Below are 23,390 nucleotides of genomic sequence, written 5' to 3'. Positions count from 1 at the left end.
TTTCTTGACTGCTTTCAAGGTTTTTATCTTTGTCTTTAGTTTTGAGAAGTTTAATTTTTTTTTTTTTTTTTTTTTTTTGCGGTACGCGGGCCTCTCACTGTTGTGGCCTCTCCCATTGCAGAGCACAGGCTCTGGACGCGCAGGCTCAGTGGCCATAGCTCACGGGCCCAGCCACTCCGTGGCATGTGGGATCTTCCCGGACTGGGGCACGAACCCGTGTCCCCTGCATCAGCAGGCGGACTCTCAACCACTGTGCCACCAGGGAAGCCCGAGAAGTTTAATTTTAATGTGTTTTGGCTTTAGATTTATTTTATTTGAGGTTTGCTCAACTTCTTGAATCTGTAGGTTTATGTCTCTTACCAAATTTGAGGAGCTGTCGATCATTATTTCTTTAAGTACTGCTTCAGCCCCTCCCTATTCTTTCCTTCTGGGCTCCGATGACACAAATGTTACATCATTTTTATGGTTCCACAGGTCCCTGAATCTCTTTTCTTTTCTTTCTTCTTCTTTTTCTTTTTGTAAATATATTTTCATTCCACTGTTCAGCTTTGTTAGTTTCTATTCTCCTGTTTTCCAGTTTGCAGACTGTTTCCTCTGTCTTCTCTATTCTGCTGTTAACATCATTCACTGAGTTTTTTATTTTCGTTATTATATTTTTCAGTTCTAATATTTCCATGTGGTTTTTCTTTATGTCTTCTATTTCTTTGCTGAGACTTCCTATTTTTTCATTGTTTCAAGCATTTCATAATTGTTCATAAAAGCATTTTCATCAAGTAATTCCAGCAGCTCTCATCTCATTTTTGGCATCTACTGATGGACTTTTTTCACTCAGTTTGAGATCTTCCTGGTTCTTGGTATGATTAGTGATTTTCAGTTGAAAGCTGGACATTTTGGGTATTATGGTATAAGACTTTGCAGATAGTCACACACACCTGAGTTATCCTTTGGATTCAGAATGTTTCCTGCTTTCACATGGTAGCACTAGCTGCCAGCTAACAGCTTTGGCAGCGTCACCTTCTTTGTCACAAATACTAGTGTATTTGTGTGATTATTTGAATATTTTGTTCTGCTTTGTACATTTTTATTAAAATGAGTGGGAATTATATGTGATAGTACACTTCATTATTGAAAAGAAATGTCTTGAATTTAATACCGTTAAAGCAAAGATGGAAATCATTAGGCATACTGAAAGCAGCAACGTTTAAGTGTCATTGCCAACACTCATTCAATTTGAAGAGATTACCTGTGTTCTGTTGTAAAGAGTAAAAACGAAAAATGTCTGTAAGATGTTGGGAATAATGTCATTAAATATTATGTCTAAAAGACAAGGAAGATATAATAAGGGGTTTTATTTTCTTATTTTTAGTTCTCAGGAAACAAAATCCTCATATAACATGTACATCTGTTACTTGTCTTTTTCATATTCAGCTATATACAAGTTTTTGGGGACACATTGTATGTGTAAGCTGCCAGAAACCATGTTGTCTTCCCCAAGTATTTGTTGGAATGTAAGGCATTGTACAGAAAGTTTAAAAATGAGTAAAACATAGCACTTGCCCTCAATTCAATTTGGCAAAAATTAATTGAGTTCCCGCTGTGTGGAGTGGAGTACATAGGCCTTGGAAAAATGCTGGCATGAGATCTTTCCCTAAAAGACATTACAATTTAATGGAAAATACAAACACATATACAGTTTACTCCATTGTAAAGTTAAATTCTTTTTAAAATGCTAGATAGGGTACAGTCTTATAGGAAAGAGAGAAAAAGTATGTTTATATCATAATAAAAGATAGTATAAGCACAAACAAAATGTTTTATTAAAAAATATCATAGGAAGGAGATATTACCCTCTTTCTATACTTACACGTGTTAATTTGTCCTTTGCTAACTTTTATTATTAAATTTTTGTCATCTCAGAAAAAGGTATTAACTTGAAAAGGGTTTTCATGATAACTCTCATTGCTTTTCTCAAAACCTCCAACTCAGTCTTTCCCTCTTTATTTTACAGACTGCCTTTGTCTCCTATACCCTGAAAAACTTGAACCTATCAGGAGTCATTTTCCTTCAGCTATCTTCTACCTATATACATACTTACTTAATCCAAATCCATTCTCACCGTATTTTTCCCAGACTTGGGGACAAGGTTTCCCACCTTAGTGATCTGACCTCATTTCCTCCTGTCTCTTTCAGGATCTTGCTCTGGCAGTCACCTCTTTTCGTTCCTAAATCTTCAATCTCTTCGTCACTACTGGCCCCTTCCCTTCAACCTATATATACGCTCAACAGTCTGTCACCCTAAAAAGGCTTTCCTTATCTCAGTAAGCCACCTGGTCTAATCTGTTTCCTTTTCTCATTCCTGTATCTCAAAACAGTACTCTGCCTTTCCTCACTGTCTCTATTCTAATAGCCACAATGACTTTATATAATAATTTATTATATACATTAATTATACATTAAAATAACATTTTAGATATATTAGATTAACAAAATATATTATTAAAATTAATTTTACCTCCTTCTTTTTACCTCTTAAATTATGGTTACTAGAAAATGTAATATTATATATGTAAGTCTTCCTCCAGATTTTCATGTAGCTGGCTCCTTCTCATTACTCAGATATCAACTTAGAGACCTTCTCTGCCTGAACACTCTCTAAAGGAATTCTGCTAGTCTCACTCATGTCACCATGTTCCGTTTTCTTTTCTTTTTGTAATGTATTTATTTATTTATTTTTGGCTGCATTGGGTCTTCGTTGCTGCTTGCATGCTTTCTCTAGTTGTGGCGAGCAGGGGCTACTCTTCATTGCAGTGTGGTGGTGTCTTCTCTTGTTGCAGAGCACAGGCTACAGGCACGCAGGCTTCAGTAGTTGTGGCACACGGGTTCAGTAGTTGTGGCTCACAGGCTCTAGAGCGCAGGCTCAGTAGTTGTCATGCACAGGCTTAGCTGCTCCGTGTCATGTGGTATCTTCCCAGACCAGGACTCGAACCCGTGTCCCCTGCATTGGCAGGTGGATTCTTAACCACTGTGCCACCAGGGAAGTCCCCATGTTCTGATTCCTTCTTGACACTTTTCACTGTCTGAAATTGTCATGTTTACTTGTATATCTGATAATTGTTTACCCCAACTAAGTAGTAAGCTTCATTAGGGTAGGAAATTTGCCCATTGGTGAATAAGATTCACTACTGTGTACCTGGTATCTAGAATAATATCTGGCATATAGTAAGTAGGTGTTCATTTGTTGAATGAATGGTTTCTATACTTTGATATGGCTCTCTCTGCCTCAGAAACCTGTTTAACTCAAGACTGTTAACTTTTAAGACTCAGCTCAAGTAGCACCCCCTCCAGGAAGCCTTTCCTGGCTGTTCCCGTCCTGAAAGCCTAACCTGTTGATTCCTCCTGTATGCACAGTTCCATAGTTGCACTTTCACGTTGTGCTTTTGTTTATTTTACATCTCTCCTCTTTCACACTTAGTCCTTAATAGTTCTTCAGTACCCTTCTGTTCTCTAAAATATACCTGGTTACCTGGTAGACGTTCAGCACATGTTTGTTGAATGTAGAAGTAAACAGATTTTTCTTTGCAGCTGATCTTAAGTATTATAACTATATAATAAATAACATAGCTTATAGTAGTAGACACTCAGTAAGCATTTGTTGAATGAATAAATGAATTCCTGTGTACTTTTTTATTATAAAAACAATATAGCAACATTAAACTCTTGTTTAAATCATTTATAAAATATCATCACCCTGATGGTAACTGTTTTCTTTAGCCCACTTTCTTCCTTTTTCTTTTAGTTTAATTATACAAATAAAACATGGATATGTATATATGGCTGTAAAAACAAAATTCAAATAATACATAAATACATAAAGTTAAAATGAATCCCTTTAATAATCTTACTTTCCTCATCAGGGATAGCTGCCTCTGTATTTCTATAAACATAAAGTTATATACAGTCTGAAATAATAATATGTGTATACTTTTTAAATTCTGTTTTCCACATACCTTAGAAGTATTTCTAATGTTACTTAATAGTTTTATGGAACTATTATTTCAAGTTGAGATGGACTTAAAGAAACAGTGCTGTCTAGTACAAAAAAAGTTCCTTGGTTAAAGATTCCTATTACTAGTTTCCTCATTTATCCTTAGGCCTAATGATTTCCATTTTTGTCTCAATCATTTTAAGATTATGAATTTTCTATAATCACAGAGTTGGAAAGAGGCAGAGTCTGGATTCAAACCCAGATCTTGTGACTTCAAATACAGTTATCTTTCCACTTACTGACTGTCTCGCTGAACTTCAGCTTCCTTAACTGTAAAATGGGAATATAACGCCTGTCTTGCCTGTCCTAGGATAAATTGATAGCCAAACTCACTCATAACTCAGCTTACTTATATAGGTTTGGGCTTTGAAAACAGTGTCCCCAGTCTGTTTTATTTGTTTCCTTATTTAATTTCAGATTAAAACCTGGTAAACTCTTACCAGAGTAGAAAGGTTTTGGTTGAAAGAAAACTGTTCACTTTGTTTTTACACAGTGCCACTTTTTCATATTTAAAATATCCTTCCTGAAATATGACTCACAATGATGTCCATATGTAATTTTTCTGGTTTTTCTGGGCCACTCTTCATTGCAGTGTGTGGGCCTCTCACTATCGCGGCCTCTCTTGTTGCGGAGCACAGGCTCCAGACGCACAGGCTCAGTAGTTGCGGCTCATGGGCCTAGTTGCTCCGCGGCATGTGGGAAACTCCCTGACCAGGGCTCGAACCTGTGTGCCCTGCATTAGCAGGCAGATTCTCAACCACTGCGCCACCAGGGAAGCCCCTTTTTTTTTTTAATTTATTTTATTTATATTTTCCCAACATATTATTTTGCTTTATCCTTCCTATGATGGTTAATGGGTACAAAACTCTAGGAAGCTTATTTTATTTGTTTTAGATTCACTAGATACCAATTACCATACATTTGTCTGGTATTAATTACGCTTCTAACATGGCCGGTGTGTAATAGAAGCTTAGTGTAGAATACCAATGACTTGATTTTCTGTGATTCTGAACGTTACTAAAGTGGGCTACCAGAGTTAGCCAACAGAGAATTAGATGTAATTGCTTGCCTAAAGTGATAATATCTTCCTGATACAACCTCTGAATACCAATGAAGGCAGATGATTTCAGGGAGAAGCACTCCTCATTTGGGAGATGGAAATGATCAAGTAGGGTAGTAATTTTAAAAAGACCAAAATGTAACATATGTGGACCAGGTGCATGTTAATCATTGTTTGAAAAAGTTCATAAGATAAAAATTACTTATTATAAAATATTCTGTTAAAATATATTTTTTAAGTCAGTAAGTCCTTGTATATGTTTCATAGCAATTTCATAGAAATAATATGGGCTTAGAGGAAGGCAGTTTAGCCCATTGTCCCATTTTAAGAATTATATTCTGAGGATAGAACTTGTTTTAAAATCTAGAAGAAATAACAAAATTAGCACATTACTTTTAGTGTCATTATCAATTCCTTTTAGGTCTTTATCTCTGTGTTGATCTTGTTTTGAAAATACGACAAGAGTGAATTTTATTATGTTGCTAAATTTGCTTTATTCTTTGCAAACCTTAGTAGATGAGTTATGGAATTTTTTTGAATGCAACCATGATGCTAATTATTGAACAATACAACTCAGCTAGATTCTATATCTGTGTATAGAATGAAGTGAACAGGTATGTTAGAGCACATCCAACTAAACCTAGATAATAAGTAAATATTTTGTTAGACCTTTTAAATTATAATTCATATGGCACAATGCTATAATATAAATATTAACCCAATTTTCTCTTGATGAAGAAAAGTTTTTGTGAAAATAGTTCAAACCTGAAAATGTGTTTATATCCAAGCTTGACTGTTCATTAGAATCAATTGTGGACCATTTTTAAAACTTTTGTTTCTGTTCCCTACCACTGACTTTCCAGGAGAAGAAGGTGAACAGTGGTGTGCTGGTATATATTTAAAAACTAGCTCTTGGGTGGGAGTGGGGATGGGAGCACTGATTTGCAGTGTTTGCTGATTTCCATGGTGTAAATACGGACTGCTTACCATAGCCAATTTCAAGCTACTAAGATGATTAACATGGAATGTTGGAAAAAGATGTATACTATTTCCATTATATAGATATATAAACATATATAACCTAAAAGAATAAATAATATCAAAATTTAGTAAAGTAATTAGGAAGTGATGAATTTGAGTTTTCATTACCTTTGTTTTTAATATAGCTAATTATAAGTTTATGTAATTTAATTTTTAATAATGACTATGTTTAACAATCAGTTTGCAAAGTTTTTGAAAATTTGACAGTCGGTTCATAAAGCTGGTACAGACTGATGCTGACAACACTGGAGCTCAGAGATATCTGTACTTTTTTAACCAACTAAGTAATTCTGATGAAAGCAACCTGCCAACCCATTATTTTTCTGAAATACAGATTTAATCCTAAGGCCCAAGAAGGCATTCCACAGTCAGACCCAAAATGTCTTTTCCAGCTTCATTTCAAATCATACCCACTCCCTCACATCCTCTGTGTTTCACCCACACTAGACTTAGATTACTTGCAGCTTCTCAAAAATACCTTGCAGTTTCCCACCCTCATGGCTTTTCATTATCTTCTTTTAGCATTGAATAGCCTTGCCTCATCTGCCTGACTTTTGCAACACTATTTATCCTTCTAGAAATAACTCAAATGCTACTTCCTCTTATTTCCTACTGCTGGAAACAGTCCCATTCTCCTTGATGTTCTCATAGTCCTTTGTGTTTTTTTTTGTTTTTGGGGTTTTTTTTGTTTTTTTTTTTTTTTGCAGTACGCGGGCCTCTCACTGCTGTGGCCTCTCCCCTTGCGGAGCACAGGCTCCGGACGTGCAGGCTCAGCGGCCATGGCTCACAGGCCCAGCCGCTCTGCGGCATGTGGGATCCTCCTGGACTGGGGCACGAACCCGTGCCCCCTGCATCAGCAGGCGGACTCTCAACCACTGTGCCACCAGGGAAGCCCCTGTTTATTTTATTTTGAGCTCAAATTTATCATCAATAACAAATGGCTGTTTCAACTTACTAGATTATAAATGTCTAAGGGGTGCCTTTGAATAATACTGTACTTAACATTTTACTATCTAAAAATGATTAGTAAGCACTTGTTTTTTTGTTTGTTTGTTTGGCCACGCCGCCATGGCTTGCGGGATCTTAGTTCCCCGACCAGAGATTGAACCTGGGCCCCAGCAGTGAAAGCACCGAGTTCTAACCACTGGACCACCAGGAAATTCCCAGCACTTGTTTATTTTAATAGGAGGATTATGGATAATGCATGATACATCCTTTACTTTCTAAGCCTTTGGGAAACTAACCACAATTTAAACTTGTTTTGAATTAGATGACACCTTTTTTTCCTGATGATTGAGGACCATATTAGTAGTAGTTATATACCTATATCCTACACCCAGAGAATACAAAGAACATCACGATGACTTTCAAACTTGTCAAAGAAAAGTTTCATAGAGAACATACAGAGCACTTGAGAGTGAAAAAGACTAGGTTGTGTAACTACCTTTGCAAATTATTTTTATTATTCTGATTTAGTGCACTTTATAGTGTTCTCAGCATAAAACCCAAAGTTACATTATAGTGTTCCCAGCATAAAGTCACATTAAGCCTTTGTATCATTAAATAACATCCAAAAAAAGCAAACATATCATTCTTTGCTTTGTGATTTGAGAGAAATTTGCTTTCATATATGTTCTTAAGGATACATTCCTCATCAATCTGTTGCTTTCTGGCATTTTACCTAGAATTAAAATTATCCGATTGCTTTCGCAATAAGTATTAAGATCTACGTATATGAAGGAAATGTTGTTCTAAAGTAAAAACAATCCAAGAATTTCTTAAAGCAAATGCAGCACATTCCTTATTACTGATGTTTCATAACTTTTTTTCATCTTTGACCCTAAGCTGCCACCTGATGGCAAAAACTAAAATGACAACTTTTGTAATATTCAAAACCTCCATTGCAGTTATTTGAAATTTTATGTTTTCAGCATAAAGCCTCTAAACTCTAAATGCACATTTGTACAAATTTTGTGTATTTGGTGAATGTTTGATAATTATTTGAACTTCAGAAGAATCAGATTTATTGTTTAACTTTTGTTAGACAATGATCCTACTAAGGAGATTTCTTTTAAAATCTTATTTCCCTTATGGAGCTGGAGAAATAATCTGTTTTTAAATTAGTTTTGTTTAATGAAGAATTTTACCTGAATCTAGTAATTTTCTCTTTCCCTTTTCTTTCTTCAGAACGAGGTCACTCAGACACCATAGTGTTCTTTTACCTGTGGATCGTCTTTTGTATCATCAGTTCCTGTTACACCCTCATCTGGGATCTGAAGATGGACTGGGGTCTTTTTGATAAGAATGCAGGAGAAAACACTTTCCTCCGGGAAGAGATTGTATACCCCCAAAAAGTATGTACAAAGAGTCCTTGGGTTTATTTAAAAGAGAAAAACAAAACAACAACTCAGGTGTACCTATTACAATATATACCCAATCCCAACCTAATATAATTAGAGAAAATACTTACCAAAAAATACTAATCCATTCAGTCAGCAAAAATGTATCAGATGTTTACTATATGCTAGATGCTATAGGAAATAAAACCAAAGTAAAATTCTGGTTCTCAAGGAGGCCTTAATCTATATTCTAAACAGATAAGTAAACAGATTGTAATACAATGTGATAAAGACTAGAATAGAGGAGTAAATAACTTACTATCATTTATGATTTATTTTGACCATGCAATTCCCTCCATCTCAAATGCCCTCTTTCCCCTTTGTTTACCTTGCAAACTCTTGTTCCTTCTTTTTAAAAAAGTCAGTTTTTTACTTTCTCTAAGAAGCCTTTCTTATTTCTCCAAGCATAATTAGCCATTCGTACCAATCCCATTTTACCCTATACAAACTTCCATTATGGCAGTCGTCACACTGTATTTTAATTACCTGTTTAGGTATCTATATCCCTCACTATCCAGCATAGTCCCTGGCATACAGAGACTTAATGTTTGTGGAATGAATGAATAAATACTTGACTGAATGAGCAGCGCTATGAAAGCACGAAGGAAAGGGGAGTGCCTGACTTTGCTTGGGTGCATCAAGAAGGCTTCTCCTTTCATTTATTTCAATCAGTTTTCCTAAAGTTTCAATTTAATCCAAAAATATATGGATAATTATGTGGGAATTATTTTAGCATCATATATATATATATATATATATATATATATATATGAATAAAAGGATGAGAGAGGCTGAGTTAAAAAGTCAAAAGGCCAAGAGTATCTTTACTCAGATATTGAAAGAAATTAAACAATGAACTGGGAATCCTTATAAGTGAATTCTAATCCCAGCTCTCTCACTAACTAGCTGTATAATTTCAGGCAACCAGACTACAGTGTATTCTTCTCTATAAGGTAGGGTATTATACTAGATTATCTCTTGATCCTTTCCCAGTCCTAAAATTCTGTGATGTGGAGGAGATTATAAGTTGGGTCACTAATACTTTATACTATGTCAGAATGTCACCAGTACCTCAAAATTGCACTTTGAAAATGCGTGAATGTTTAGTATTTAATTGGTGACTAGGGAAGGCTGTTTTCAAGTGTGAGGATTAAAAATAAATGATAGGAGAGTGAATACGAAGAATAGTATATTAGGGTAACTTTGTATAAACAAATGAAGGCAGAAAAGGAGATGTTTACTGACGGTGTTTTTTTTTTTTTAACATAAGCTGTAGCAATCCCAATGTGCGAATTTAGAATATATGACCAAGATACTAGATATATCTTTATAAGTCTCATTTGAAAAGAAAATCAAAAAAAGTAATAGTAAGCACAAGTCAGACAGCAGACATGCATTCAAGTAAAGATGGCCTTTTGTGTTCACCAAATGTATGTGCCTTATTGCTCTTTGAACTGTTCTTGCCTTACTGAGAGAGAGAATACATTTATTTCTTATTACAATGGTTGCTTTGATGAACTGTTTATATCTTTATATAAATATTCGTTCCTCCTTTTAAATAGTTCTAACTTTTTTATTTCTATGTAATAAAACTAGTTAATAGAATCAGTTTTTTTGTTATTATATATTTTCATGACCCTAGAAAATAAAGTATATGCTTTTGTACATTATGCTTTGCAAATGTATAAGAAAAATGTTCTAGGGGATCACCATACCCCTTTCAATTTTAAAAAGGCAAATATTGGAATAAAATTTATTCTTCTTAAAAAGGGAAGAAGCTATTTGCTGAATCCAGTGGTACTTCATTTAAAAATTAACACAGCTATATGTACCTTAAAATCAGTTCCTCGGCGTTAACAACGCATACTATTGAGCACCATACCCAGGTCCAGGAAGCATTTTTGTTATCTCCATATTAAAACTTAACTTTTCTGCGTCTCTTGACCTCAAGTTAAGTTTATTCCTCCCAAAAGACCTTCAGTTTTTGGTAACATCAGCTCCCACATCAGTGAAATGTGGATCCACTTGACTGGCTCTTAAAGACACATGAAATTGCAGCTTTTACTGAGAGGCCTAATAATGAGTTCACTGCATGTGGATTTATCCAAAAATTACATTATCGCTCTATTGGATGGATGGGGGAGGGAACAGGGAGATATGTTAATGTGTTAAAAATCTTCATAAAATTCATCATAGTAAGCAGTGGATAATGTCTAAAATTGAATAATCAAGATATAGCAATATATACACATTATTTAGAAATGTGGAAGATAAATAATAGAAGAAATAGCTACAAATTTTGAAAATGTTTGTCTCTAGAGAATGGGACAAGAAGGGGACTGCTATTTCTTTTGTTTAATAGGCTTCTGACATGACTAGTATTCCTTTGTTAAATTTTTTTAAATAAGTGCTATGGCTTAATACATATCAGTTCTAGTTCCCATAAGATGTCATAACCTTTAAATACATATTTTTAAAGAGCTAGATATCCAGATATGAATAGTGAGAAAATCCGTGAATTACAGTTCTGGTCTGTTGGCAGTTTGTTTACTTAAGACTTTTGTGTAGGTAAGCGTGGACTCTCAAATACTGGGTACTAGTACCTGGAAAGATTAGTTAAGTGCTGTCTTCCTCATGTGAAAATGGAACATTCCTTAAATTTAACTATGTATGTGAAATCCAAGCTTAATTTTATTTACTGACATCAAAAAGCAAAGCAAAATTTTTTCAGATGGAGGATAAGGCAATTTGAGAATAAAAGTACAAATAACAGAGTTAATAAATCTGCTAATATTTTCTACTATTAACTATTGAGTCATTAGTGTATCACATACATATTAGAGTATAATTTCAGTCAGATCAAGGATTTCATCTGGTTTGTATTTCTGGGGTCTAAAAGAGAGCCTGGTATACAATATGGAAATGAAGTTCATTTGTTAAATGATTACTGAAATTCAGTAAAACAATATTTAAAAATTCATTTTAAATATTGTACCATTTAAGAAAAAAGAACTAAATTGGTGAAATCTTTCTAAAATATAAAACTCTTTAACCTGTGCTTGTCAGTAGGATATGTGACTCTTGTTACTGTGCTAGGTGTGCTTATTTGTAAGAAACATGATGGTAAGTGTACTCAATTTGCTTATTATTCCTCAGGCCTATTATTACTGTGCCATCATAGAGGATGTGATCCTGCGCTTTGCTTGGACTATCCAAATCTCAATTACCTCCATGACTTTGTTGCCTCATTCTGGGGACATCATTGCTACTGTCTTTGCTCCCCTTGAGGTTTTCCGGTAAGCAAACTACTGAAAGCTTTATCAAAGATTCTCTTTACCTAAAAAGTTGCTCAATACTTATCAGAATTTATTAAAACTTATACTTGAAAAGCTTAAATTTTCCAACTTTTCTCAGACTTTTTATCAGCCTCAGAGTTGGAAAATCCTGGTTGAAGGACTAAGAGATTAGTTCTTACAAAGTTAAAGTAACTGCTGATGATGACTTAGAAGCTTTTTTAGAATTGGGCTCCATTTGAACATCCAAATGGCTAATGAACATACGAAAAGGTTCTTAACATGCTTAATCACCAGGGAAATACAAATTAAACCTACATTTGAGATATAGCTACTCACCTATGAGGGCTAAAATGAAAAATACTGACACACCAAGTATTGATGAGGATGTAGAATGATGGGAACAATTGGAATTCTCATACACTGCAGGTAGGAGGAAACTAGTACAACGGCCACTTTGGAAAACTCTTTGTCAGTATCTACCAAAGCTGTGCATGAACACCTGGGTATATAGTAAACAAGAGTGCTAACCTAAGGCCACCAAGACCCACGTACAAGAATGTTCACAATAATACTATTTATAACAGACCAAAATGGAGACTACCCAAGTGCCCAGCAATGTAGAGTGGATAGATACATTGTGGTATTTGCACACATGCAAATCTGTCCAGTAATGAGAACAAAAGGCTAAATAACAACATGAATTAATCTCACAAAGCAAAATATTGAGCAAAAGAAGTTAGACACAAGAGTATGTCCCTATATGATTCCAAATTTATAAAGTTCAGAAGCAGGCTAAACTCATCTATGGTATTAGAAGTCAAAATAGTATTTGCCCTTGTGGGACAGTGACTGGAAGTGGCACCAGGAGAACCTTCTTGGGTGGGGGGTGGGGGGTGGAGTAATGTTCTGTTTTTTGATCTGTGTGCTGGTTACATGATGGGTTCACTTTGTTAAAATTCATCATGCTGTGCCCATCATATTTGTTCACTTCTCTGAATGTGTTATACTTAATAAAAGGTTTTTAAATCAAAAAAAGAAAGGAAAGAATTAGGCTCCATTGGAAGGGTCATGAGTGGAAATAAGGAGGTAAAAAGTCTTAGAATAGGAATTAGAATTAAAATCTTTTGAGAATCATTTTTTGCAATTTAGTGGTCTGGGTTATTCAGCCCAACCTTCTCAGTGGAAACAATAAAAATACCAGATAAAATGTTTTTTTAATCTTCCTAAAAACATTAGTGATCTGACAAGATAGCCCAAACGCTAAGTGAAGGCAGATATCCCAGGATAAGCAGAACACTAAAGCCAATTTTGCACTAAAGAAATTTGCCAGACCTAGAGACTTTGAGATTCATTTGTGATAGCCAATTCAAATTTGTATGCACCTAATAACATAGCTTGAAAATATGTAAAGCAAAAGTTGACACTGCTAAAAAGTAAAAGTAGATAAATTTACAATTTTAGAGAAGGATTTTAACATACTTTTCTCAGTAATAAACAAGTAGTCAGTTAACCAACTTGACCTAATTGACACATTTAGAGGACTGCATACAACAAGTACTAAATACAAATGCTACACATGGAACACTTACCAAAATTAACCATATTCTGGGCTGTAAAGGAAGTCTTAACAAACTTTAGAGGAGTAAAATCACAAAAAGATATCTGAAAATTCACAAATGTTTAGAAATTAAACATCACAGGTATAAATAACCCATGGTTGAAGTTGAAATTGCAATGAAAATTTTAAAATATTTTGAATAGAATGAAATTGAAAATGTGACAAAAGAAAAGGTGAAATATAGCTAAAGCCATGCTTAGAGGGAAATGTATAGCCTTAAATGTGAATATTAGAAAAGTATACAGCTCGATATTAGAAAAAAGATTTAAATAGCAAATCAAATGTCAAAAAAAGTAGAAGAAAATATAAAGAACAGAAATTAATGGAATAGAAAACAGACATATAATAGAGAAAATTAACAAAGCTAGTTCTTTTAAAAGACTAATAAAATTGTTAAAATGTCTAAATAGCGCTGATCGAGGAAAAAAGGAAAGAAGGCACAAATTACAAATATCAAAAATCCTAAAGATGTTTTTTAAAAGAGCATGACAATATTATGAGCAACTTTGTGCCAACAAATTTAGAAATTTAAGTGAAGTGAACAAATTCCTCAAAACACAATTTACCAAAACCGATAAAAAGGAAATAAAAATTCTGATAGGTTTATATGTAGTAAAGAAAATAAATCCATATTAAAATTCTTCCTACAAAGAAAACTGCAGGGAATTCTTCCACATATATGAGGAGGAAATATTATCAGTTTTACACAAAACTCTTTTAGGGAAATGAGACAATGAAAGGAGCACTTCCCAGTTCATTTTGTGCAGCCAGTATGACTTTGATGTCTGAACCTACAGGGATATTTCTCATGTCCAGGGATGCAAAAATCCTAAACAAAATATTGGGTAATGAATCCAACAATATATAAAAAGGATAATACATCACAACCAAGTTAGGTTCATTCCCAGAATGTAAGATGTAATATTCAAAAATCATTTAACATTTAAAAATCAATCTGTGTAACTCACCACATTAATGAATAAAGGGGAAAACAACCCTCAACAAATATAGAAAATGCCATTGAGAAAAGTCAATGCCTGTTTATGAAAAAACTAAACACTACAAAAAAAATAAAAAATAAAAAATCATATTTAATGGTAAAACACTGTAAGTTCTCCCTGGAGATCAGGAATGAGATAAGTATGCGTGCTGTTACCACTTCTATTTAACATCATACTGAAGGTATAGCTAGTGCAATGAGGAGAGAAAAAGTATAAGGATTAGAAAGGAAGAAATAAAACTATGATCATTCATTGGTGACATGACTGTATATGCAGAAAATTCAAAAGAATTTACAAATAAGCTATTAGAATGAATATATAAGGTTGACATAAATTAATGTTCTAAAAAAGTCACAAACAACTAGAAAATGAAATTTTTAAAAAAACGTACTGTTTTGAATAGCCCTGGAATGTATCAAATACCTAAAGTAATAAATTTAATGAAAGATGTATGTATGTGAAAATTGACAAGCCAGTTCTAGAATTTATATGGTAACAGTAAGGATCAAGAATATCCAAGACTATCCTAAAAAGAATGAAGTAAAGGACTTACACTCTCAAATATCAAAACCTATTATATAACTACCATAATTAAGACAGTGTCTGATGAGACAAAGAAGAGACAAATAGGCCACTGCAATAGAATAGGGAGTCCAGAAACAGATCCACACATTCATTGACACTACCTGATTTATGAGAAAGGTGGCTATATAACAGTGGAGAAAAAAAGATTCTTTAATAAATGATATTGAGTCAACTGGATATCCATATGGGGGAAAAAATAAATCTCAACTTCCACTGCATAATATATGCAAAATCAATTCCAGGTGGATTGCAGAGCTAAATATGAAAGGTAAATCAATAAACTCTCTAGGAGATAACATACGGGGGCCGTAAAGGCAGCTTTAGGTATACGGTAATTTTTTATTTCTTGTTTCTGAGTGATAATTACACATTGTGATCACTTTATAATAATTAACCAACCTGCACACTTAAAATTTGCACACTTTTATATATTTATGTTGTGCTTTAGTTAAAATGCTTATTTAAAAAAAAAAAAAAGGCAGCCCAAAAGAAAGGATTATCTTTAAAGAAATGGCTGTTAGATTGACAGCTGACTTCTCAACAGCAACAGTGGATGTCGGAAGTCATTAAAATGGTATCTTAAGTGTGGGGAATGAAAATAACTCCCTACCCTAGAACTCTTTACCCAGTGAAAATATCTTTCACAAATGACGATGAAATAAAGATATTTTTAGACAGGTGTATAGCTTTCCTCCGAGTCAGGATGGGCACATATATCAGGATGGCCTGATAAAATAAGATTGAATCTGGAAGCAGTATACTTGTTGCTGTCAGTGCTCTCTCCAAACCATTTGTCAACCCTCCTTCCCCTCTTCACTTTCTCAGATGTCTAGGTTTAGGACCTGAAATTCTCCATCACCAATAACGCCTCCCCCCAAATACTTCTTTCTCTTTCATGTATGCTGCTTTAGACATTAAAAAAAAATTTTTTTTTCTAGTAAAAAGAGGGAGCTCAATTACTTTTTTTTTTTTTTTTTTTTTTTTTTGCGGTACACGGGACTTTCACTGTTGTGGCCTCTCCCGTTGCGGAGCACAGGCTCTGGATGCGCAAGCTCAGTGGCCATGGCTCACGGGCCCAGCCGCTCCGTGGCATGTGGGATCTTCGCGGACCGGGGCACGAACCTGTGTCCCCTGCATCGGCAGGTAGACTCTCAACCACTGTGCCACCAGGGAAGCCCCGCAGATGATTTTTTAAAGAGAAAAAAATCAAGAATAAAAAAGTAATTGGGCTTCCCTGGTGGCACAGTGGTTGAGAGTCCGCCTGCCGATGCAGGGGACATGGGTCTCAAGTCTTCTTTTCCCAATACTCAAATTAAATTGCTTTTGTTAATAATCAATAATAATAATAGCAAACACTTATGTATTGCCTTCTATGTACCTGGCACTGTTCTAAGCCCTTTACATGTATTAACTTAGTGAATCCTCACAACAGTCTTGTGAGGTAGGCGCTGTTACTGTCTCATCTTACTAATGAAGCATAGGTTAAGTAAATCATCCAAGGTTATTACACCTAGTAAGTGTCAGCATCCATGATTTGAATCTAGACAGTCTCCTAGAATCTGTGCTCTTAGATCATACTGCCTCTTTATCCTCTTTATCTAAATCCAGTGGTTAGTTCTCTGTACTTATCTTACTTTACCTCTCAGCAAAGCACTTTCTTCACTTGATTTCTCAGAAACTACACTCTTCTGTCTCACTATCTGTTCCGTCTCAGTTCCTTTACTCGTTCTTCTTCCTCTTCCCAAATTGTAAATATTGGAGTGCTCCAGGGTTTAATCCTCTTTAATCTTCTCTCCTCCACTTATATTATTCCTAAGCCCATGACTTGAAATACTGTTCTTATGCTGTCTATAGTCCTAGACTCTCTTGAACTGCAAACTCATGTCCATGTAGCTACTGAATTTTCCTCTTGGATATCTAATGGCTCTGGCCTAATAGGAACAACCCAGATCTCTAGTAAATGGTGTCACCATTCACTGAGAACAAAAACCTGAGACCACTCACATCCCATGTCAGTAAGTCCTGTCAGCTTCATCTTCGTAAATAAATCCCTAGTCTGTCTGCTTCTCATCACCTCTCTTATCCCCAGCTGTATCTAAGTCTCCATCATCTCTTTCCTGGACTACTGCAGCAGCTTCTAATTGGTCTTCCTTCAGGTGTTCTGTCTTCCTTTGATCTGTTCACAGTTCAGCAGATAGAATGATCTTTTTAAAACAAATCACATCATTCTCCAGCTCAGAACCCTCCTTGTTTTCTATCACACTTAAAAATCTAAACTCTTCACTATAGCTTATAAGGCCCTCTGTGGATCAAGCCCCTTTCTTTTCTACCTCTCCATCTTCATCTGCCATTTTAACCTTCCTGTTCCTCTCCAGCCCCACTGACCTTGCTGTTGTTTTAACACACCAAAGTCCTGTCCAGCTTGGGAGCTTTTGTGCTTGCTGTTTCCTCTGCCTGGGATACTTTTCTGTAGGATTTTACCTGACTTGCTTCCTTGCTAGATGCCATCTCTTCAAAGAAACATGTTCTATACCCTTGCCCTGCTTTATTTTCTTCAGAGCACTTACCGTTAGCTAATTGTTTCCTTGTTTATTATCTGTCATTAGAAATTACATTTATACAGGGAGAGGCTTTGTCTCATTCAGTGCCTTTTCCTGTCATATTGTAGGCATTCAATAAATATTTGTTCAATAAAGGGAAAGAATGAGTACTCTGAAACTGCGTTCCATGAGTCCCTTTCCTTTGCCTACTCCTTTCTTGTCCCCTTCCCCCCCAACCCCACCACACCATCTTTTTTCTATTTTATTTTAGTATTCTAGTCCTTAATTCCTTTTTTTGTTTCCATGAGTGGAAACTTGTTATACTGGGAGGTCTACAGGTGATAGTAGTAGTATGTTCAAATTTTATAAGTAATTTGCCTATTCTACCCCATTTTGCTAAGGCGATTTGTGTGGAACTTCTTCCGCCTGGAGAATGAACATCTGAATAACTGTGGTGAATTCCGTGCTGTGAGGGACATCTCTGTGGCCCCTCTGAATGCAGATGATCAGACGCTTCTAGAGCAGATGATGGACCAGGAAGACGGGGTACGAAACCGCCAGAAGAATCGGCCATGGAAGTATAGCCAGAGCATATCCCTGCGCCGGCCTTGCCTCGCTTCTCAGTATGTATAGCTTCCACTTCTGTGAGATGAATTCCCTTCAGGTTTTAGTACTGGATAACATTTAAGTTAAGAAGCTATCAGGTTGAACCAGGTGAAATTGCTGGCGTTCAACCATCTTTCACCACAAAAACCAGCAATAACAGCAGTTCCGTATGATCCAACCTATATATAGAATGTCTTAATGAACACATAGTGTAAAATGTCTTTAATATGTTAATACATTAATTAATACTTACTAATTTGGCATTAAAAGTACACTGGGGAAAATTTGTTGGAAAATAATTTACTTGACCTCTTCAGTGTATCTTGTATAAAAATCATTTCCAAGTTATAAACTTTAGGAATCCTGGTTCTGCCACTTGCCATCTACGTCATCTTGGCCAAACCACTTAATTTCTCTATATTATCCCTCATCTCTAAATTGGGATTAATATGGTCCTGCTCATAGGGTGGTGGTTAGATTAAATTTGTTATGACGTGGGATTTAGACCAGTTTCCTCACAGAAAGAGCTCGATAAGTGTAAGCTATTATTATTTTTACTTTTTTACTAAATACCTACAACAGGATTTTTATCAGTCATTTACTTTGTATATTCCTAAAAGTAACAATAAATGTAGGGTATATTGTGGCTGCATTTGAAATTTAGAGACAGTGGATAGCACGGTGGATTGGAGTGAAGGAGGAGACAGGTTGAGCATGAGCAGTTTTCTAAAGGATAAAGGAGTGTTTGAATAGGCTAGAGGCACAGTAAAGACATAAAGGTGGAAATGAGGGGCAGAAAGAAAAGCCATGTGACTAAAACTAGTAACAAATAGTAAGAAAATTTAGCTGAATAGATGAAGTATGATTGTAGAAGGCTGAAAAGTACAAGCTTGATCTTGTAGGCAGGAAGGAGTCACAGAGAATTTTTTCATAGAATGACATTATGAAAGTAATATTTTCATAAGTTTTAATGGCACTGTGCAACATATATTGGGAAAGGGAAAACTCAAGGCCAGCTCAGCTAAAAGACTATTGCAGTATTCTTAAGTATGGAACATTAAAGACTTGAATTAGGATGCTTACAATAGGACTAAAAAGAAAATAAGGAAACATTTTAAAGGAAGTAAAAAAAAAAAATAGGAGGTGTTAATAACCCACAGGGGCGCAGAGTAGAAATTGCCTGAGCTTTAGATAGAATTTAGAAGTTCTCTGAAGAGGAGAAGGTAGAGAAAAGAAAAACAGAGCAAGGAACTGAATCTTAGGGAACAAACACAGGCAAGAGAAAAAAAGAACCAACAAAAGGGGCAGGAAAAGGAATGGTCAGGGAGGTCAGCAGGAAGAACATCAAAACAAAGCATGATATTATTATATATAGCAGGAAGCAGAGTTTGAAGAAGCAAGAGGAGGGGATGTGGAGGCTGGTGGAGTCAGCAAGATAAGGGCCACAAAGGGCTAGAAGGTGGTGCTGTGGGTGGTTGTATCATTGAGCTCCTAAATTGGAAAGTCTAATCCTTGTTAGTTACCAGCAGAGGGCAGCCTAAACAAACACTCTTTTTGCTTCAGAAACAAGGAAGCTCTTTGGCAATAGATCTTTATGTTCAATTTCAGGTGTTCAGTGGAAGAACGCTGGGATACTAGATTGCCACCAGAGGAAGACATAGAACAATGGAGCAGGTTATATGTAACGGAGAGAGCAGGGAATCTAAAATAAGAAGTTCTGAGATTGAGTACTGACTTTGTGACTCATGCAACCTTTAGCACATCCTTAACTTTTTGAATGTCTATTTTCACCTCTGTCGAGTAATAATAATAATACCCACTTCAACCTCATGGGGCTTGTGAGTTGCAGAACATTTTGACATTATCTAATCCCATTTTTCATCCCATGCAGGAATGTCTTTTACAATATCCTAAATAGTTGGTCATCTTATGCTGATTGACAGTCATCAGTGATAGTGAAGTTTATAACTATACGAGGCACCTGCTTTTATTGTTGGATAGTTTTTGTTGTAGATAGCTTATGTTGAAATATGCTTCACCATAGTTTCAACCAGTTGATCCTGATTGGGCTTTCTAACATAACTTAGTTTTCTGCCTCTTCTATGTATACTTTGTTAACTGTTTGAAGACAACTGTCATGTCTCTCCTTAGGTCTTATCACCTGCTGGCCAGCTCTCCTGGTTTTTCATGTGTACCTCAAATGATTCTTCTATCATCCTCATCGTAATTCCTTATATTTGTGTAGTGCTTTACTGATTTGTTTTTATCCATTTTCTCACTTGATATTCATACTGTCTCCATGAGGTGAAAGCAGTATTTTGTAAAATAGGTATTAGTATTCCTGCTTTACAGAGATTAAAATTGTCACTCAAAGAGGTTAAAGAGATACATCATAAAATCAAAGTCCCTCCATTGCACATGACCTGGCATTGTTTTTGTTTCCTTCCTCTGGTTGCAATCTAGTTTCTTAGTGTTTTTCCAGTAACACCTGCAATTGAATATGAAACTCCAGGAACAGTCCATCTGGTGTCCAACAGTGTGTGGTGCCTGTGCCTGGTATTTTTAACGGTAGTAAGATTGGAAATGTACCTGATACTTTGCATGTGTTTGTATTTTAGTAATGGACTAAGTAATTTTTTCCCTCTTATTACCACTAGATCCAAGGCTCGTGACACTAAGGTATTGATAGAAGACACAGATGATGAAGCTAACACTTGAATCCTCTGAAGTCTAGATTAACGTCCTTGGTTTTCCTACTCTACAGTTCTTTCCTCGACCAACGCAACCTCTAGTACCTTTCCAGCCGAAAACAGGAGAAGACATATAACACATTTTCCGAGCTCTTCCAGATCGGATCCTATGGACTCCAAACAAGCTCACTGTGTTTCTTTTCTTTTCTTCTGGTTTAATTTTCATTTTCTACTTTTAAAACAAATATTTACTTCATTTTGCCAATCAGAGGACATTTTAAGGAACAAAAACATAGTATCTTATGGATTGTTTACAATCACAAGGACACAGATACCTGTCAGGATGAAGAACAAGCATTGCAAGAACCCTCTGATGGGACGGTACCGAGATATCTCGGCTTCCGCTTGGCCCGGTTTTGACTGGTTGAAACCGGACATTGGTTTTTAAATTTTTTGTCTGTTTATGTGGAGAATTTTTTCCTTTCCTTCATACCCAGCGCAAAAGCACTGGCCGCACTTGCAGGGAAAGTGCAACTTAGAGCAGTACCTTCATTCACGAAGCTACTTTTTAATTTGATGTAACTTTTCTTATTTTGGGGAGGGTTACTGGGTGGGTGGGAAATATGATGTATTTGTTACATATGGTTTTCTCATTATTTATGAAACTTAACCATAAAAGAATGATATAACTCCTGTACAATGAAGGTGATAACAGTGAAAGAAGACAGGGGAAACTAATGTTGGACAGCATATATGAGGGTTTAGTCCACAATACCTCTTTCATGAGACAACTTGCACCAGTTTGACTTTTTCTTTCCTTTCTTTTTAATTTTAAGCCAAAGTTTTATTACTAATTTTTTAAGTTGCTGCTGCTTTAGAATCCTGAGCATGTCTCTCATAACAAAGCATCCACACACTTCCACACAACCAGTTGAAATTTCTTTAAGAGCTCTGGTACTTTTTTCTTTATAGGAACAGATGTGGAATACATTTGCCCATATTCCAACCATAACAACTGAAGTTATGCCTTATTAAGCTTCAGCATGTAGGGTAATTGAAGTACAGCCTTTACTAACTCAGAATTAGAAGACAGAGCTATTTCAGAGACTCTCTACACCCTCATTGGATAGTTTTTCTTCTGGGCCCTCTTACTTTAGCCAGAATTTGATCAAATTAAAAGTCTGTCTTGGGGAAACCATGCTTTTGAGAGCATAGAACAAATTATCCTTCCTCTTTTACATTACAGTGATAAAACAGACCTTGGCAGCCATTTCTCCCAGCAGTTTTAAAGGATGAACATTGGATTTCATGCCCCTCATATGATAGAAAAACTGCTTTTAAAATTTGGGGGGCTTGAACTTGGTTATACACAAAAAGTATTTCTTAGAAATTTCGGACTATCATGGTCTGTACATAATGCTCATTTTCACTTCTTTGTCTAATTTCTTTCCTATTTCCTAAGTCATCCAGATAAGCCCAAAAGCCATAAGGGATTTTACTTTCTTGAATGTGGTTGGCATTAAATTTAGTATTATCACTTAGTATTAAAAACATATGGTTACTACCCCTTAGTATACCCTTTTGTCATCAGCTCTTCTCCCATGTATCACAAGTCTTTACTCATCCCTGTCATAATTCCAGTAGATTAATTAAAGTTCCTGTTACTACCAAAATTCTGCCAATTAACTGACAAATAGTTTCTTTTTAAAGGAGGTGGTTTTTTTCATCTTTATTCTTGACAAGTTCCCCAAATCTGTTCCCTTCCTGAATCGAGATTTTTTTTTTCTGAAAAATCATAAAACCTTGTGGCATTTATTGCTTTTTTTGTTTTGCCAAGCATGTTCCTTGGCCCAAAACTGAAGAAGAGAAGTTTAATTTTGGGTTTTTTTTTTTTTTAGTTTAAATAAATTGAATCATTTATAATAATCAGTGGTAACAATTTAGTGACCCTTAATAGTTTAAAGGTTGAGTTATTTATACTTGGGATTTTTTTCTAACTATTCTGGTTTTGTACTTTAAAACTATGGGGGAAATATCACTGGTCTGTCAAAAAGTAGCAGTAATTATTCCTGAATTACATAGATAAGTCCAGTGGACCAGTCATTTCCTGTACAAATAAAATTGGTGGTACTAATGCGTATCCAAAGCAATTTGAGTTGTCAACTTCATTCTTACTAGTAAACCTATATAGTGACACACATAAAATCTTACAGTTGACTTCTGGTATTTGAATTCTCCAGTGTTTTTACTTCAGTGTATCCTATGACCAATTTGGTCTTTCTTCAACTATTATGATTCTAGGCCCTAATCAGTATTATTTTTTCATAGGTAATACAATGTTAGAATGTATTCATTTTCTGATGTTCATCCTATCAGCATAGTCTATTCAAGAATGATAAGGCTTATGTAACTTTCAGCTTACTATGACAGTTACTCAAATATGTATTTAAACACAACAGCTTTATGTTCCTCTTAAAGCTGTAAAGAGAAAAGAGGGCTTTTCCTCATC

At 35.4% G+C, this 23,390-nt stretch overlaps 1 protein-coding gene across 1 annotated transcript in view; it reads left to right on the top strand.

The window, feature by feature from the left end:
- The window catches only part of XPR1 (xenotropic and polytropic retrovirus receptor 1), a 198,317-nt gene extending 175,296 nt beyond the window's left edge, over window positions 1-23,021 (top strand). Inside the window, exons 12-15 of the mRNA XM_082616569.1 lie at window positions 8,334-8,500; window positions 11,702-11,841; window positions 17,987-18,208; window positions 20,849-23,021. Coding sequence (XP_082472695.1) covers window positions 8,334-8,500; window positions 11,702-11,841; window positions 17,987-18,208; window positions 20,849-20,909 — 590 coding nt within the window. The 3' untranslated portion in view covers window positions 20,910-23,021. The remainder of the gene's footprint in view (window positions 1-8,333; window positions 8,501-11,701; window positions 11,842-17,986; window positions 18,209-20,848) is intronic.
- Window positions 23,022-23,390: the final 369 nt, after the last annotated feature.

The sequence above is a fragment of the Mesoplodon mirus genome (genome assembly GCF_964341445.2).
Source record: "Mesoplodon mirus genome assembly, chromosome: 3".
Classification (NCBI taxonomy): domain Eukaryota; kingdom Metazoa; phylum Chordata; class Mammalia; order Artiodactyla; family Ziphiidae; genus Mesoplodon; species Mesoplodon mirus.
The sequence above is the reverse complement of the archived record's forward strand: the minus strand, read 5'-3'. Positions and strand labels throughout refer to the sequence as shown.